Here is a 19,474-nt window from a genome sequence, read left to right as displayed (position 1 = left end):
TTCAACGAATCTCATTATCCGATTAGTTGGTCTGCGCACGGTACATTTACTCATTATGTTACTTCTGTTCTGAAAACACGCTTCGGAGAGTAAGTACTAAAGTTGTGTCCCAAATGATGTACTGTACAACTGAGCTGATGATCGAGTATTGATGGATTTATTTGAGTTATTTACAAATGAAATGATAATTTGCAAAAACCTATGAGTGGTAGACAAGTTCATGTGTCACATTGATGGATGAAATAAACTAAAGATAATTCAGAGTCAAATTAAATGTCACACCAACAATAACATTTAAAAAATAAAATCTTGAAATGTTTTGATTAAATTTTGAATGTCCATGTTAAATATTAATAAAATAAAGTAACATATATAGAAATGACTGTTAAATATATAGCCTATAATTTTTGTGGAGTGAGGGGGTCCTTGTGTATTGCTCGAAATATTCTAGGGGTCCAGAGCTCACAAAAGGTTGAGAACCACTGGTCTAGTGTATGAATTTCAGAAAGGTAATATCGTCTCAAATGGAACACATTAGTTTTTTACTAACCGGAAGTATAAACGGCTTCTTAGTCGACATATATGATGTATGATTTCGTACGTATGTATTGTGATGCCGCTAGCTTTAGCAGACACCCAGAGTCACCGACAGTGACTTTCTTCAGTTTACTGTTTATGTCAGTGTTACGTGTTATTCCCAACATGACCTCAGTCACCATCAGATGGAGGCGTAATTGTCAAGTGACTGAGGAAGAAAGTGTGCGACCTCCAAGTCCTCTAAGGCAGGGGGCATTTTATATTAAACACCCTGAAGAAGATCAAACTTTATAAAGTGCAGTTTGTGTAGCACTGAAGCACGACATTGATGCACGAGCACAAACTTATGTTTATATCCAAAATGCTCCACTGTGTGCAAGGGCTTGGGGAAACTGGTGCAAGTTACTTAAAAGATTTAGTTTAATTGAAGTTTATTCTCATTATATGCAGTATTTGCACGCTTGCAGTGTAACTTCTGTTGTTTACTATAACGGAAGTAATCTGTTAGTAATGAGGCCGTATTGCTCCACACTCGCAGTGGGAGTGCAAGTTAGATCTGTAATGTCGAATTAAAACACTATGATCAAAAGTAAAACAATATGCCTAAAGGCAGTGAGTAACAGAAATCATAAGGTGCAGTGAAAGGGAGTTTTTATTATTAATTTGAGACTGTAAATTAATTCAGTGCGTTTTGTGCATCCATAAAAAATAATACATATGTGTGTGTGTATGTATGTATAACTTTTTATGGATGCACAAAAATCACTGAATTAATTTACAGTCCTAAATGAATAATATATATTCTGGTGTGTCTGAGTATTGGGTTCTTTTCAGTCTTATTTAATTGAACAAACAATTGTGCAGTCTGAAGTTTATATTTGTAACACTCTGTTTGTGGATTTTATTTTAAATAAACGAAAAAATAATCGGCCAACTAACCGATTATGAAAATAATCATTAGTTGCAGCCCTATATATACACACATTACAACAAGTGAAATTCTTTTTTTGCATATCCCAGATTGTTAGGAAGTTGGGGTCAGCGAGCAGGGTCAACCATGATACAGCACATCTGGAGCAGAGAGGGTTAAGGGCCTTGTTCAAGTGCCCAACAGTGGCAGCTTGGCAGTGATGGGACTTGAACCTTCTGATCAGTAACCCAGCGCCTTACCCGTTGAGCCACCACTGCTGACAGAGCTAACACACAGGCGTCTGTCTGTGTAGTGTGAACCGGGCTTTACACTCAGTGGTTCAGTATAAAAGTTCAACCCTCGTCCTCTTCACTCATTCACACTCAGGCAGGTCTCCACTCGAGCATGTTGATGTTTCTGAAGCAGGAACTTTATGAAGCCCCTTTTACAGCCTCTGAGCAGCTTGTTAAATGAGTTTTACAGGTTTTGGTGACATTTTCTACCAAAGCTAAACTAGTGTTGTTCCACTTGCTTTCCAGCTCACCTCACACCAGCCCTGCTCAGCCGTGCTCACACTGTCTCTCTCTAACTTTAATAACATGATTTAGCTGAAAGAGTTCTCTGTATGTAGCTGTGTACATGTTGCTATATTGTGACTCTGCTCACATGTTGTTTATATGTTCAGTGTTGTGCATAATCACTTAACAGAAAGTCTCTTACTCACCAATAACGTCTACCCTGAGTTCATTACTGTAGTGTGTGTAGTAGACCGGGTTTCCTCTTCCAGCTCTGCACTTGTACTGACCTCCATCATAGACACTAACTGGGCTGATGTTGTAGGAGTGTGTTTCAGTCTCAGTCTCAGTCTCAGTGCTCTGTCTTCGTTTGGTCCAGTAAAACTTCCATCCATCAGACGGCAGCTTCAGTGTACAGGACAGAGTCACTGAGTTTCCTGTCAGTGCAGGTCCTTTAAGGCTTGATGTGAGTTCAGGTTTAGGTTTTTCTGTTAGAAATGAAACACAAGTTCAGGATGTGAAGTCTTTACTACACTAATCACTTCTACAGTAAAACAGTATTACTCTCTCTGTGATGACACTATGTCACTTGTGTCTTTGTCCTTCGTCATTAAGTCCTCTCCAAACCTTAACTTTCTGGACAGAAGGTACTCTGATCCCTTAGAGTTTTTTTATAGAAGCTCTTTGCTTGACCTCGTTGTGAACTTTAAGATAACTGGTTGAACTTTCTAAGCGCTTTTCCTTCCGACTCAGTGTACAATGTCTATATGATGGGGAAAGATGTCTGGAGACTCCGGTGCTACAGCACAGCAGATCAATCACTCGATGTGTGACATTCTCTCCTTCTTGCTCTGCCATACTGTAAAGCCTCAGATTTCATGTTCTTTGGTAACTTCAGCGTCATTTGTACATGCACTACGTTATTTTGCACTTCAGTAAGCATAGGTTCTGACCTACTTTCTTTTAGGATCTGGGGTGCATGGCTCTGAGCCTGGAATTGGTGAGAGAGCTGGGCTACAACAGCGTACATATGAGTGTAGCTCCATAACTTCCATCCTGCAGTTAACAGAGGTGTCCTCCAATCTGTCGTTCCTGGATATAGAGTTTTAATTTTTCTGTATCCACCCCCCCCCCCCCCCCCAATTACATCTCACAGTTATATCTGGAGAGTCATTTCCCAACTATAAGATAAACTAACTAGCTCACCAATTGGCTTTGAAATAGGCTGTGTGTAGATTAATTATGAATATTGCAGTTATTCCTTAAGGCCTAGAAATACTAAATTACACACTATGTTCTTCTGGTATGCTTCTTAGTATAATAATAATAATAATAATAATAATAATAATAATAATAATAATAATATTAAACAAAAGCAAAAACTCTGCATCAGCCGCCATCTTGGCCCATCCACGAGGCTGTAGTAGAGGAGTTTTCCTGTTCAGTGTGATGGTGTTTAATATCCCAGACAGCGTCTGTAGTCCCATTTAGCCACTTGTTGGTAATCGCCTTTTTCAAGACACATAAAACCTTAAAAAAATCACGAGTAGTGTATTATGATGTATTTTATGTTGTAGAATAAAACGTGAAAATATCTTGAGCTTGTGTTAACCACAGACCTTATTTCAGGCATTTAACCAAAATCCCATTAAAAATACCCATTGACTTCAGGAGGATGGAACCGGAAATGCTAAAACGCTAACTCATTTCCGGGTTTTAGGACTCATTCCTGCTCCACTCTACTGGAGCCTGGCAGCAAAGACTTTATCAGTACACACAAATCCAAAGTGATACACACACGTGACGATTTGCAAATACAGATTCAACAATTAATTCATAAATGTAAAAACATTCAGAAATTTACAGTCACACTTGTGCGTTTATGAATTGTGTGTTGCATTTGTGAATATGAACTAGGATATGAATGTGTGGGTTAGTGTTTGTGAATATATTCACATTTTTTGTGAATGTGAATTAGCTTACGCATTCCTGAATCTGATTTTATAAATGTATTAATTTTGAGACTATTCTATCTCTATATTCACTATTCACAGTACCTGCTGTACTGGGGAACATAAAGTTTGAATAACAGTAACACAATGTAACTCCTGAGTAGACCCCAACTCGAAATTAAACTTTTATACATTACTCACAACCCAATGTGGTCGTAGTACTCTTTTTTTTTTTTAATCTTAGTTTCCAGTCATATCACACGCCAACTGCACCTGCATGTGCACTAGTTTGCTAAAGAAAACGCAAATATTGTGTCAAAATAAAAGTCTTTAAATATATTCATAGATCCCTACACATTTGAAAATCCTGAAAATTATTAAATTATAAACATTTGTGTATTTATAACTGTATAACTGAATTACTCCAGACAGTGAAGGTCGTGCTCTTTGGTACAGCTGATGTGTTACAGAAACTCTGTGTTGGACTGAGATGTGTTCTAGTTCTTGTGTGCGCATGTTAAAGAAAAATGGGGTACAGTGTGTTGTGCTGTTGGAAGCTTGGGTTGACACAACCTGCACCTCCAACTGCACACATCAGTATCTATTTAAAAATCTTCTTCACTCAACTAAAGTAGCAGAAGCATCAGCTTGACTATTAGGGGAAGAACATGTTCCTTATACACATCAATTATTTCCTAACAATTTAAATAATAGCTGAGGGAAAATGTCACACCAATCAGAAGAGCTAATAAGTTGTAGTGATTCTTTACAAATCAAATTTTTTCCTCATAGGATAAAATCTGGAACTAATCATAACTTTTACATATATAAGTAATAACATTCACACACTCACCTGATACAGTGAGTGTAACAGGATCACTCGTCTTTGAGATCTGAGAGTCACTTCTCCTCCTCCCTCTGCAGGTGTAATTACCACTGTCATAATCACTGATGATGAACTCCTGTGCTGTGATGGATGGGTTGAATGTGTTATTGTCCCTATACCAGTCGTACGTCCACTCAGTGTCTCCTCCTTCCTGTATTTCACACCTGAAAGTCACAGTCTCTTCTCTGAACACCTGTGTATAAGGCTTTATAATCACCACAGGTTTAGGACTCTCTGTAAGAAACAAAAACAAAATCAGAACTGTTTCTATAAATGAATTCATTTCCAGCACTATTATTTTATTAAATGATTAAGCTCTGGCAGATAACAATCACTACTGATGAAGTAAATGTAGATTTTTGTTTGGGGTGAGTGAATGTGAAGCCTAACAGGAGTGTTTTTTTTTAGAATTCAGTCAATGTTAACATGAATTAATAACATTCATTCAGAGTGTAAACGGCAGTCATTAAAAGCAATAGCGATCTCATTTACTCCATTAGACACTCTGGTATTAACACTTAGCTCCTTGGTGTCTTTGTAATTTGTGACCAAATATGTATTTATAACAAACTATTACGGATAATATGCTAAGCGCTAGCTAGCTACAACAGCTAAGCTAGCTGACTTCATTGAATGTTGGCTAGTGAGAATTAGCCCTTAGTTAATCGTGATCGTGTTATTGATACCTATACCTAAAGACACATGTAGCAGAATAAATTAGTTTATTTAGATGTATTTAATTTATTGTGGCTTATTAATGTAAATACAATGCCAGTGGTATTATCATAGCTAGTTGTCTACATTCAGAATATTTAACTATATGCTTTCACACTGTTGTTAATAGTACATTCATTTGGATTATGTCTATATTATTATATCTATATTTATATTACATTATATGGTCATTATAAATGTGCTCATATGTACATATTTGAGTGTTTTCCTCCTCACAGTGAGCTGTATGTAAATGATCAACTCCCTGTGTATCACCTGATTTCTAAGACTGGCTTTACATCCTGATTAGAAGGCGAGTGAAACCTTCAGGGATCACATCTCTTTTCAGGAACACCACTGAGCAGATCAGATGAACATGATGTGTCCATTAATGGATAGAGTAGAAGGGGACAAATTGTGCAGAGATAGATATATATAGATACAACCTGCATTGGTTCTCCAAACATGATGGACAGAAATCAATCATGACTCCTTTAATTACTGATCTTAAAATGGAAAAGGTTATGATGTTTTGGAATGACATAATGTAAGGGTAAGTAAATAATGTCAGGACTTTTATTTTAGGGTTAATTATCATGTTAAAGGATTATCATGACTATGAAAATGCCATATTTGTACATTAAATATTTTAGGGAAACAGAAAACTAGAAAATATTTTCTGGAATACTACTACTGAATTGTGAACACTGAGCAATAAAAGTGTTCTTAGCTGTGAGAACATTAGAAAATGTTCACTCTGTTCTTCATCATTTCTTACCTGTCTCTGGCTTTATCTCTCCGTCTCCTGTGACCCCTTCAGTCTCTCTGTTTGTCCCCCCTTGCACTTCCTCTCCTGTAAAAAAAAAAAAAAAAAAAAAAAAAAAAAAAAAAAAAATTGTTGTATATCCATGTATAAAAAAGCGAGCATGTCTCTGAGTGAGAGAAATTATCTTTTATTTCATGAATTAAGTTGTGTTCTGTACCTGTGCAAGGATGCACGCCTAAGAAGGTTGTTACGTTATCCAGTGAATTTGTGTTTGCTCTATGTGCCATTTGTGTGTCTGTCAGTGGTGGGATGGGATTCTTTTGTCTCCTCCCCCTTCTCTAGGCCCCGCCTACTGCATGCGTCACGTTCCGGCTTGCTAATGGATGATCACGTTTTGTCCACACCTGCTCGGGCCTTGTACGACAGGATTGGTTGCCTGTATGTTTCCGGAAGTGTACTTAAGCCTCGTCAGTCTCCATCCCAGGGCAGATCATTGCCATTGTGTTGTGTGTAGAGAGAAGTGCTTTTCGCCTGTGTATGACCTTATGCCTGATTTGACTTTGTTAGTCATGTCTGTAAATAGTGCACGGTTAAGAGTGGTTTGTAGGAAGTCGGAGCCATTTGTGTTGATTCTTCTTCTATGCCCTGCCCCGTTACGATTCATGTGATACACTTGTGTATATATGTATATATTATTTTGTTAAGTAACACACTAATAGTCATCTGTTTGCTGCAGCACAGCCACTGCGCGCTTCTCTATTCAAGTACTGTAGATAGCTGGCGACGCGCTTACGAAGAGCTACCGCGCATGCGCAGAATATAAAAGAGAATAAAAACCGCAACGAAAACCTCGGATCAAATTGCCTGTTAGTCTTTCTTCTTCTTCTCCTTCTTCTTCTTCTTCTTCTTCTTCTTCTTATCGACTTGTCCTGCATTTTGGGGTTATTTTAATTCTTGAAAATAAAAGAGGTTTTGATAGTTTGATAGTTGGCTATGGGGCTGAGATGACAGACAGGGTCATAAAAATGGTCTAGAACCGCCCCTGTTGTCCATGATCAGCAGCGATATGGGAAAATATGGTCAATATTGGAATAGCTAAATATAAAATTAAATGAAAAATCTATAAGGCATGACATTTTTTGCTGAAAGTTTGCCCAAGAAAGTGAGCATTTTTCTTTGGTTAGTAATCTGCACAGTGAATAATAAAATCTGGAAAACAAGATGCAAAATAATCATGCAACAATCCCATATTTCTTCTGAGGTTGTGTTTAAACGGATCATAAGAGAATAAAAACAACAAAGGACAATTGAAAAGGAGAAAAAATAAACACCCATGGGGTATTTTAAACGTGATAGCTGGCAAAGTGTAAATATTCATGTAAATATACATTATGTTCTTTGAAATTTTAACAATGTATAGGTCTATATTAATATTGTAACCACTGATATTTTGATGTAATGAATACTTGAAATTTCTTAATAAAGTATGATTTTTTTTTAAAAATGACAGTGACAAGCACTGCGTTTTACCGAAAGTTGAAAATTTTCCAATTCTCAACGAGCAGAAAAAACACCAAGCACACAGAGATCAGTGTGGAATAGACGCTCAGCACATCGTCATGATGCTTTTTAAAATACGCAGCACTCCCACTGCAAATAATTGAAAATACTCTGGCCACGGAGAAACAAACATGTGTGGACACATGCCCTTAAAGAACATGCTATAAAGAACATGAATTCTGGAATTTATGTGATGCAGAAATAACATTAAATCAGATAAAATTAGGTATTGCAAAATTAAACGAGAACAAATCCCCTGGTAATGATGGATGGACAAGTGAATACTACCAAGCTTTTCAAGATGATATTTATACATTTTTACTTTTTGTTTTCAAGGATGCAGTTGAAAGTACCTCATTTCCTACCACAATGACACAGGGTCTAATAACTATAATTACAAAACTGATCATTAGATAACTGGAGACAAATAACCTTAAATAATAATGATGCAGAAATATTAGCTTTAGTATTAGACTTAAAAAAGGATTTAATCAAATCAAAGATGAATGTCAGTCTTATGGTTTTATGAAGGGTAGGCATATCTGTGAAAATATTCAGCTGGTGTTAGATCTAATTGATTATAGTGATTTTATTCTAGAAGACCGTTTTATACAACCCCAATTCCAAAAAAGTTGGGACGCTGTGTGAAATGTAAATAAAAACAGAATGCAGTGATTTGCAAATCTCATAAACCCACATGTTATTCACAAAAGAACATAGAAAACATATCTAATGTTTAAACTGAGGAAATGTGCCATTTTAAGGGGAAAAAAGGTAATGTTGAATTTGATGGCTGCAACAAGTCTCAAAAAAGTTGGGACAGGGCAACTTAATGCTGGAAAAGTAAGTGTTACTAACGAAACAGGAACATTTTGCAACTAATTAGGTTAATTGGCAACAGGTCAGTAACATGATTGGGTTTAAAAGGAGTATCTTAAAGAGTCAGAGTCTCTCATTATTTACCTCATTATTTGAAAAATATATATATAATATGTAAATATCCAAGAAAAATGCCTAATGCCTTAGACTACTAAACATCCAATGAAAATGAATAGAGTTAAAATGGATACAAAATTATTAAAAACCAAAAAAAAAAAAAAAAAAAAAACATTTCACAAGACTATGTGTGTCATGATTCCCCTTTGAAGCAGCGTGCTCTAAGCACGAATGCGCGAGCACCTGCTTTTCCATTGTTGACCGTAGTGACATCTGGACACGTGTGTTTTGTTTGTGTTTCTGTCATGTCTCCTCCCTGTTCTGTCATTGGCTGGGATTTCACGTGTGTCTGTATTGCCCTCAGCTGCTAGCAGTTTAGACGCTGATCATGTTCCCATATATACCGCGCGCCTGTCAGCACACAACGCGGAAGATTATTGTAGAGTTAGATTAGTTCGTATAGTAGTCATAGTCACGGTCCATGGTTAGAGTTAGTTCACGCTGGATTATCTGCTCCCAGTTCCTCTTGTTTTACTGGAGTCAGTAGAGCGGTCTCTTTAGTGTTATTGTAACTGTGACCTTAATTGCCTACCACCTGTGAACTGTTCGTGTCTTATGAACTGTTCCACAGGTGCATGTGCAATAACTGTTTATGGTTCATTGAACAAGCATAAAAAACATTGTTTAAACCTACCACAAACCTGAAACTTACCTAAACCTGAAACACTACCACATAGCACAATTATACATTAATGGAAACATCATGTAACCATTTACTCGGAGAATTAGAACCGAGGTGTGAAACATGAAAACCAGAGCAAGGCATGGAAACATTACCGCATGGCACAATTACACATGTAACTTCTTACATCTACACATTAACTAGACCCGAGGTGCAAAACATTACGCGAAATATGAATCCAAAACTGTAACCTGTAATACTGCATGAACTGCGCAGCATCACGAGGGGTTTACAGTGAGGGAAAGCAGTATTTGATCCCCTGCTGATTTTGTGCGTTTGCCCACTGACAAAGAAATTATCATTCTATAATTGTAATGGTAGATTTATTTGAACAGTGAGAGACAGAATAACAACAAGAAAATCCAGAAAAACGCATGTCAAAAATGTTATAAATTGTTTTGCATTTTAACGAGGGAAATAAGTATTTGACCCCCTCACAATCAGAAAGATTTCTGGCTCCCAGGTGTCTTTTATACAGGTGACGAGCTAAGATTAGGAGCACACTCTTAAAGGGAGTGCTCCTAATATCAGTTTGTTACCTGTATAAAAGACACCTGTCCACAGAAGCAATCAATCAATCAGATTCCAAACTCTCCACCATGGCCAAGACCAAAGAGCTCTCCAAGGATGTCAGGGACAAGATTGTAGACCTACACAAGTCTGGAATGGGCTACAAGACCATTGCCAAGCAGCTTGGTGAGAAGGTGACAACAGTTGGTGCGATTTTCGCAAATGGAAGAGACACAAAAGAACTGTCAATCTCCCTCGGCCTGGGACTCCATGCAAGATCTCACCTCGTGGAGTTGCAATGATCATGAGAACAGTGAGGAATCAGCCCAGAACTACACGGGAGGATCTTGTCAATGATCTCAAGGCAGCTGGGACCATACTCACCAAGAAAACAATTGGTAACACACTACGCCATGAAGGACTGAAATCCTGCAGCGCCCGCAAGGTCCGCTGCTCAAGAAAGCACATATACATGCCCGTCTGAAGTTTGCCAATGAACATCTGAATGATTAAGAGGACAACTGGTTGAAATTGTGGTCAGATGAGACCAAAATGGAGCTCTTTGGCATCAACTCAACACCACCCCCACCATCAAACATTTAGGTGGAAACATTATGCTTTGGGGGTGTTTTTCTGCTAAGGGGACAGGACAACTTCACCGCATCAAAGGGACGATGGACGGGGCCATGTACCGTCAAATCTTGGGTGAGAACCTCCTTCCCTCAGCCAGGGCATTGAAAATGGGTTGTGGATGGGTATTCCAGCATGACGATGACCCAAAACACACGGCCAAGGCAACAAAGGAGTGGCTCAAGAAGAAGCACATTAAGGTCCTGGAGTGGCCTAGGCAGTCTCCAGACCTTAATCCCATAGAAAATCTGTGGAGGGAGCTGAAGGGTCGAGTTGCCAAATGTCAGCCTCGAAACCTTAATGACTTGGAGAAGATCTGCAAAGAGGAGTGGGACAAAATCCCTCCTGAGATGTGTGCAAACCTGGTGGCCAACTACAAGAAACGTCTGACCTCTGTGATTGCCAATAAGGGTTTTGCCACCAAGTACTAAGTCATGTTTTGCAGAGGGGTCAAATACTTATACTTATTTCCCTCATTAAAATGCAAATCAATTTATAACATTTTTGACATGCGTTTTTCTGTATTTTCTTGTTGTTATTCTGTCTCTCACTGTTCAAATAAATCTACCATTAAAATTATAGAATGATCATTTCTTTGTCAGTGGGCAAATGTACAAAATCAGCAGGGGATCAAATACTGCTTTCCCTCACTGTAAATAACTAATGACATTTACCTTAACTGCTGACAGCTGGTGACAATTGAAAACACACCCTCGCACCTCCACCAATAACTAAAGAGGGTGGGGACAGAACAGAAACCAAAACAAGTGCACATGTCCATTGTAGGCTTCATCAGCTCTTCATTACCTGACACCCTGGACCCATTACAGTTCATATACATACAGAGCCCTCCAGTAATATTGGCACCCTTGGTAAAAATAAGCAAAGAAAGCTATGAAAATTTGTATTTATTGTTTAATCTTTTGTTCAAAACAATCACAAAAATTCTCTGCTCTCGTGGACAGTGTTGGGTAAGTTACTCAAAAAATAATCCACTACAGATTACTAATTACTACTTTAAAATTGTAATCTGATTACATTACTGATTACTGCATGTAAAAAGTAATCAGATTACTAATTACTTTCACGTTACTTTCAAAACCTATCAAATCTACAAAAAATACAAAGTGAAACTCATAGTTCTTTCAGTAATTTTAGTGCACGTGAATGGATGACATGAGTGTTTCCATGTATTTTCCTGTAAACCCTGTCTGATTGGTCTCGCTTCCATTTACTGAAGATATATATGTGTAATATGTATATGTACAATTTCATCTTTTGTTCACAAAGTAAAAGAAAATACTCTGATGTCATGGATATCAAACAATTGCAATCACAAGTTTATCCAAAAAAATATATCTTTGTTACATATTGGTGTGCAACAATTATTGGCACCCCATGAATTCATAAGAGAAAAATATAGGGAAATATATCGAAGTATATTCCCACTGATATTTTCTATATTTTTTAGTACACCTGGGTGACTAGGAATAGGATATAGTTCAACCATGACTTCTTGTTTCACAGGGGTATAAATATGAGGTAACACATAGGCCAAATACCCTTAGTCATTCATAACAATGGGCAAGACCAAGGAATATAGCTCACTAGCACAAAAATGAAGGCAAATGTCAAGTTGCACAAAAATGATGTTCAACAACATGTAACATTCTGTTAGAGGCAGGAAGGAAGTGCATATACTCAGCAATCCAAATATCATAGTTGCTGTCCATAACTAATAGTAGAAGCCTCATTACTAATCAAAAACAGCAATATGAATCAATCTGAGAAATTTTCTTGCATTTAAAGTCCACTGATTAGCCCACTGAAGCTCCCTCACTATTTACACGACAATGAAAAACTCTGTATACAGTCACCTGGAAAGTAAGTAGCCATACTAGTCCAACTGACAAATCATCGATAATTAGCATAACACACATACAACTAACATGTTTTAGGCAGCATTGTGCTGTAATGGTGTTCATTAAAGGTGAACGGCATCATCATATTTATGACTCCATATTTAACAAAATAAGCAAATGAGCACATCCTTCAGTTTGTGTCTTTTTAAGTATATTTGCCCCTCAACATATATTTACACCTCATCGTTCTTATTATGATATTGATGAGACCTGGTGGTAAAACTGCACAGCACAAATAGTCTCATTGTCAAGCTATTGATAAATACTATATTTTAGCCTTTGGTGTAATACCAGAAAAATGAGTTTATATATATGTAACTTATTTTACTGGTATTACACCAGTAAAATGTAATTCTGTGTTCACTGAAAAACACCCAGTACAACTATTTAAATAAACCATGTTAACATGCTAGAGATAAAGAACAAAAGAGTGTAAGGTAAATGAATAATGAATAAATGAAATGTACATTAATCACCTGTTTGTGTACAGTGGATGAGTCCAGTCATCACTAAATGTTCAGAGGGAAACAGAAAGGACAATTTAAAACAGGGATAAACACTTGGGGGTGTGCTGTTAGAGGAAAATAATGAAGAACAGGGTGGTATGATGTGGCCCAGTGAGAAGCAGGTTTACTCTTACCATCCCGAAGTAGTTTATTTTCCCATTAGTTCCTGTTCTGGAGTGTTTGATTACTCTTACAATATATCTCAACAATTTACCAGCAATTTAAATAAATAATTTTATTAATGAACTACATGCTGTACTTTTAAACTTTTCAAGTTAATTCGTATCACTTATAGCATATATAACCAGTTGCTCCCCTTTATCAGTGTCTGCTTTTTTCACACTTGAAGTTACAAATACTGAAGGGTGTGAAACTTTAATATAAACCTCTGCTATTCTGTTGTTGAACACAGTGCCATGTCTCTATTAATATAAATGTCTCTCATTTAGAAACTGTCACGTAATTTCCTGTCTGCTTGGCACAGTCTCCTGCTAAATGCTACGCCCTGCAGCATGTTATAGTATATCTTCAAGATCAACTTTCTTCACTTTCTTAACAGATGATAGAGTACAGAAACTATGTCCAAACAAATTTAGAATAAAGTATAAAATATAAAATCCTAAACAAATCCTGACTACCAATGTGTAACAGCAGTTAAAATGATCGGCTTTAATGTTCTGCACACGTGAAAAACACCAGGATGCAATTGCTGAAAACAGTGGTGGTTTAATTAATATTTAATATTTTACTCATAAAATAAATTGGGTTGAATGTGAACACACAACAACAAAGCAGAATGCACAGTTCACGCTAAATTCAGTGTCAAACCTTAACTACAGACTAATCAAATAATCACACAGAACCTGATTACAGGACTCTCAGCCGTTCATTCAAAACTTAATTCACTACCAATCACTGTAATGAAGACACACAGAGAACATTTACTCACAGAGAAACACACAGAGTGGACGGAGCTCCATCCTGTCACACTGATGACTGACTGAATGAGAAGTGTCTGTGTTAAAGCCTCGACACTCCCTGTGTTCTTAAACACCAATCAGACTTCAGAGAGAGAGAGAGAGAGAGAGAGAGAGAGAGAGAGAGAGAGAGAGAGAGAGAGAGAGAGAGAGAGAGAGAGAGAGAGAGAGAGAGAGAGAGAGAATTCAAGTAGAAATTCATGCTTTAGACAATTAATAGGATTCATTACATGCAACATGCATGCAAAGAGGCGTGAGTGATGTTGTGGTTTCTGTACATGAAACTTGCTGATGCGGACACTAATAACAGCAACTGATCAGTATGTAAGGAGTCAGTTTTACTATTAGAGCTGTTAATAAAAGGCCTGAAATGAGACATGAATTGACTTAAATTAAACTTTCTCCAAGGGAGCAAATATATTGTTTAATTCACAATCTGATGGTCTGAATGTCTGTGTGTGTTATCTGTCTGTTTCTGATGAGTGAGTAAACTCAGTGTGTTCCTTGTTAAGAGACAACCAGTAATATTTGTCATAATTCAAAGCAGAGGTCAAAGTACAGGAAGGCAACATCACAGTAAGCAGATCCATAATCCAAATTGAAAAGCAGTCACAAGACAAAAAAACAGATTTTCACAGGAAGACAGAACTAAAGCTCACTACTCTATGTTCTTCTTTAGTTATTAGGTCATCTCATTGAGTGTTGGTAGTGTTTATGCTGAAAACCATGGCACATGCCACAGAAACCAGCAGTAGTGAGAACATGTAGGTGTGGACGTTTTAAATTTGGCTTCACTGAGAATGTGAATGGCAGCATTTCCTCGTTTCTCACTGGTTAAAGCCACACAGTTCAATTAGAATAGAAACCAAACCACAATAATATTTAATGTCTCAAATGCTATGTCATTTAAAGTGAAATTCACTTATTTGCTGAAGAACAAAGAAGAGTAAACTGTGTAATAATGCCAATTAATCAGAACATTCGTTGCTAGATATGAATGGTTATTATTTTAATGTAAATCAGATCTGAAATGACTGACATGAGCTAATTTGCAGTTGTTTACAGTTTTCAGATAAGACTACACAATGTAGCAGGAAGTTGAGCTGTGGACATAAACTGTTTTTGTTTACAGGGAGCTCGGCTGTGCTGTGTGAACCTACTGCCTGTACAAGGTACTGCAAGTAAAAACATATAACGGCAAGGAATGTTGCTTTACTGAGGTACTGAGCTTCACATATGAATAGTTATCGTCATGTTTTATATTTAATACACTGTATACTCATGAAGTCAGGGTAAATGTATATTATCTAATGATATAAGTTTTTTATTACAGTATATGGTGACATAGACTTGACTGGTTTATATCTGTGTGAATCGGCTTCATTCATAATAACAATATATTCTCTTTGTCTGATTTCATTATTCATTACAAGTCATAGGACCTTGCATAGAAGTGTTAAGTAGCATCAATACATGCATGTGCATCTCTTAGCCTTAGAATGTGAAATGTGATCAGCAGTGTAAAAACAGTTTAGCACCTCCTCTCTAACACTGTTGAACTCACACTGCCGAGAAAAGCAAAAACACAACAGCCATTTTAAAGCCCAGTGTAATTGTGCATTGCTTATAAAGTGGTGCTTGAAGGTTTGTGAGCCCCTTAGAATTTCTGCATAAATATGATCTAAAACATCATCAGATCTTCAGAACAGTCCTAAAAGTAGACAAAGCGAATGCAATTAAACAAATGAAACAAAAATATTACTATGTACTATGTAAATATTACTATACTATATATTACTATATACTATGTCATTTATTTATTCAGGGAAATGATCTAATATTACATATCTGTGAGTGGCAAAAGTATGTGAACCTCTACGATTAGCAGTTAATTTGAAGGTGAAATTAGAGTCAGGTGATTTCAATCAATGGGATAACAATCCCAATCCCATCACTATCACAAGGTGATAGTGAGTGCCCTGCTTTATTTAAAGACAGGGATATATCAGGGATTGATCTTCACGACACATGTTTGTGGAAGTGTATCATGGTATGAACAAAGGAGATTTTTGAGGATCTCCAGAAAAAGAGTTACAAAAGGTTACAAAACCATCTCTAAAGAGTTTGGTCTCCACCAATCCACAGTCAGACAGATTCTGTACAAATGGAGGAAATTCAAAACCATTGTTACCCTCCTCAGGAGTGGAGACCAACAAAGGCCTCTATCACATTGGCTAATGTTAATGTTCATGAGTACATAACACAGAACAACAATGTTGTGCATAGCAGGGTTGCAAAGAGAAAGACACTGCTCTCCAAAAAAGAACCCTGCTGCCCAACTGCAGTTTGTTATAGATCACGTGGAGAAGCCAGAAGCCTAATGGAAAAAAAGGTTTTGTGAATTCATGAGACCAAAATAGAACCCTTTGGTTTGAATGAGAAGCATTATATTTGGCAAAGGAAAACACTGCATTCCAGCATGTCACGTAATCCTTGTAATGGAGGTTAGAACGGATGCAAGTGCAGTTAAAGACTTTTATTTGAGAGAGATAGGCAGACAAATCGAAATCATGATACAAGAGCGTGGTCAAAACAGGCAATGGGAGAAGTGATCTACAAACAGACATAAACTGGGCAAGGCTAGAATCCAGAACGAGAAATGAGAAACAAAGTCAATAAACATGAATCAAAATGAGATACAAGGAACAACTGCTTGGTAACATGAATACACTCAATACTACGCGATGTGCAAAGAGACACGAGGGCTTTAAATTATAAACGTAATCAGTGGTGAAACACAGGACAGCTGAAAACAATGATGGCACACATACAGGAAACAACCAATGACAGTACAGGGGAGGTGATAGGACAATAACCACAACAAAAGTGCGTTTCCAAAGTAAACAAAGTCAATGTCACTGAAGACCCAAAAGCATGCGTTCACTAAGAGCTCGCACATTGGGTTTCCAAGCATGCTGCAATATTGCAGCGCTGCTCGAGGGGAAATCGTGACATAGCATAAGAACTTTATGCCATCTGTGAAACATGGTGGTGGTAGTATCATGATTTGGGCCTATGTTTCTGTATCTGGGCCAGAGTCATTGATGGAAAAATGAATTGTGAATTATACCAGCGAATTCTAAAGGAAAATCTCAGGATGTCTGTCTGTGAATTGAATCTCAAGAGAAAGTGGGCCATGCAACAAGACAACGACCCTAAACACACAAGCTGTTCTACCATAGAATTGTTAAAGAAGACCAAAGTTATTGTTTTGGAATGGCCAAGTGAAAGTCCTAACCTTGATCCAATAGAAATGTTGTGGAAGGACCTGAAGCAAGCAGTTCATGTGAGGAAACCCACCAACATCACAGAGTTGAAGCTGTTCTGTACTGAAGAATGGGCTAAAATTCCTCCAAACCGATGTGCGGGACTGATTAACAGCTACTGGAGATGGCCTAAGTGTTTTGAATGCAATGGAGAGTGACTATATTCCACATGCTTTGGTTGTTTTCAGTAACAAGTCTTAAGGTTTAAGCAGATCATGTCATAGTCTGCAGGGGCAGTTCCATCGAGGGCCACTAGAGAGCACCCTGACTGTCTGTGCAGAATTTCTTCTTCTGTTGTTCTTCTCCATTTCCTGTTTTACCATGCTCACCTGTTTGTTGTTTTTTTGATTAGTTATCCTATTTAGTTCCCCGTTTTCGTTCCTTTGTAGCTGGAGCATTGTGTTTATTTCTTTGTTTTCATTTAGGTTATTTGTACTATGCATAGTCTTTTTGATCTTTTAAGAATTTCTAGCTTTGTTTATTTAATTTGCCTAGTTTCTGGTTATCCTGGTATTCATGTCTGTTTCTCTGAGTCTTTGTTCCTGTTCACATTTGCATCCGCATCCATGGACTCCATCATGACGGATCATCAGTTTTACTGTTCGAGCTGTTAAGGGAGAAAATATATTGTTTCATTCACGGTCTGATGGTGTGAATGTTGCTGTCTGTGTGTGTTATCTATCTGTTTCTGATGAGACAGGACACAAGAGAGTAAACTTGACGTGTTCTATGTTAAGGCAGGACCAATAATCTTCATGATGATGCCAAATAGAGGTCAAAGTACAGGAAGGCAACATCACAGTAGCAGATCCATAATCCAAATAAAAAAGCATACACAAGACAAAAAAAACAGATTTACATAGGAACAGGAAACTAAGGTTCACTACTGCACTAGTAAACTATACAAGATTTCAAGGAAGGTGAGAATCATCAGGGTATAAAAAGAAAAACAAATCATGGGATAAACTTAGATCAGGTGCACACATTAGGGAAAAGACCAACAATGAGAAAAGTGTGGAGACTGAACCAAAAGTAAATCATAAACAAAAGCACAGCAGCACTCACTGCAGGACACACGCTGTGCACTGAGAGGGAATTTGTGACAGTTCCACAGGTTCCTGGTGCTGCTGAAGGTCGCAGTGGCATTGAACCTCCACTGAGTATCAGGATTTTCAGGAATAGAAACCTACCCACAATAATATTTCATGTCTTTACTGCTATATTAAAGTGAACGTCACATATTTGCTGAAAAACAAATGAGTAAATATACTGTATACTCAGGAAGTCAGGATAAATGTATATATTATCTAATGATATAAACTTTTTATTTTATTTATTACAGTATTTGGTGAAATGAACTTGACTGGTTTATATCTGTGTGGAGCTGCTTCATTCACAATAATATTATATTCTCTGTTTTTATTTCATTATTCATTACAAGGCATCTGGACCTCCCATAGAAGTGTTAAGTAGCATCAATACATGCATGTGCATCTTTTAGCCTTTAGCCTGAGAATGTGAAATGTGATCAACAGTGCAAAAACAGTTTAGCACCTCTTTCTGTTTATCTCACACTGCTGAGAAAAGCAAAAACACAACAGCCATTTTAAAGACCAGTGATGAACAGAGCAGGAAATGTTCACTGAGGCTCATGGGAAACGTAGTTCTGTACCAAAAGTGCTGAAGTAAGCTGATCTGACATACTGTCAATGATGTCAATATGATTGAGCATGTTTTACACATTTTAAAAATAAGTTACATAATCTGTATATTAATGTGATGTGGCTGACTGTAAGAATAGTAGTAAATGTTTCTGTAAGGCCTTTAGGACTTCTGAAACTATACAAGTCTCATGAAATGTAATATTTTGGTGTAATATTGTTAGTAATGATTTTAAGTCATTAGGCCTTATGAATGATGTCTAGGAATTAAATGAACTACACATCTTGAGATTTTCTCAGCTATTGTCACAGTGATAAAACCTTAATAAAAACTAAAATAGGGGTTTTCCTTAACGCCTAACTGGGAGTTAGTATGTATAAGTGTTTCCTGATCTTTTGCTAGATAATTCCCACTGGATATTTA

At 37.2% G+C, this 19,474-nt stretch overlaps 1 protein-coding gene across 1 annotated transcript in view; it reads right to left on the bottom strand.

The window, feature by feature from the left end:
* Positions 1–18,565, bottom strand: part of LOC108267722 (carcinoembryonic antigen-related cell adhesion molecule 5) — a 36,474-nt gene extending 17,909 nt beyond the window's left edge. Inside the window, exons 1-6 of the mRNA XM_053681837.1 lie at positions 18,455–18,565; positions 14,036–14,148; positions 13,057–13,089; positions 6,293–6,367; positions 4,768–5,034; positions 2,172–2,450 (exon numbers count right to left, since the gene is read on the bottom strand). Coding sequence (XP_053537812.1) covers positions 2,172–2,450; positions 4,768–5,034; positions 6,293–6,367; positions 13,057–13,089; positions 14,036–14,066 — 685 coding nt within the window. The 5' untranslated portion in view covers positions 14,067–14,148; positions 18,455–18,565. The remainder of the gene's footprint in view (positions 1–2,171; positions 2,451–4,767; positions 5,035–6,292; positions 6,368–13,056; positions 13,090–14,035; positions 14,149–18,454) is intronic.
* Positions 18,566–19,474: the final 909 nt, after the last annotated feature.

This window comes from Ictalurus punctatus, chromosome 7 (genome assembly GCF_001660625.3).
Source record: "Ictalurus punctatus breed USDA103 chromosome 7, Coco_2.0, whole genome shotgun sequence".
Taxonomy (NCBI): Eukaryota; Metazoa; Chordata; class Actinopteri; order Siluriformes; family Ictaluridae; genus Ictalurus; species Ictalurus punctatus.
The sequence above is the reverse complement of the archived record's forward strand: the minus strand, read 5'-3'. Positions and strand labels throughout refer to the sequence as shown.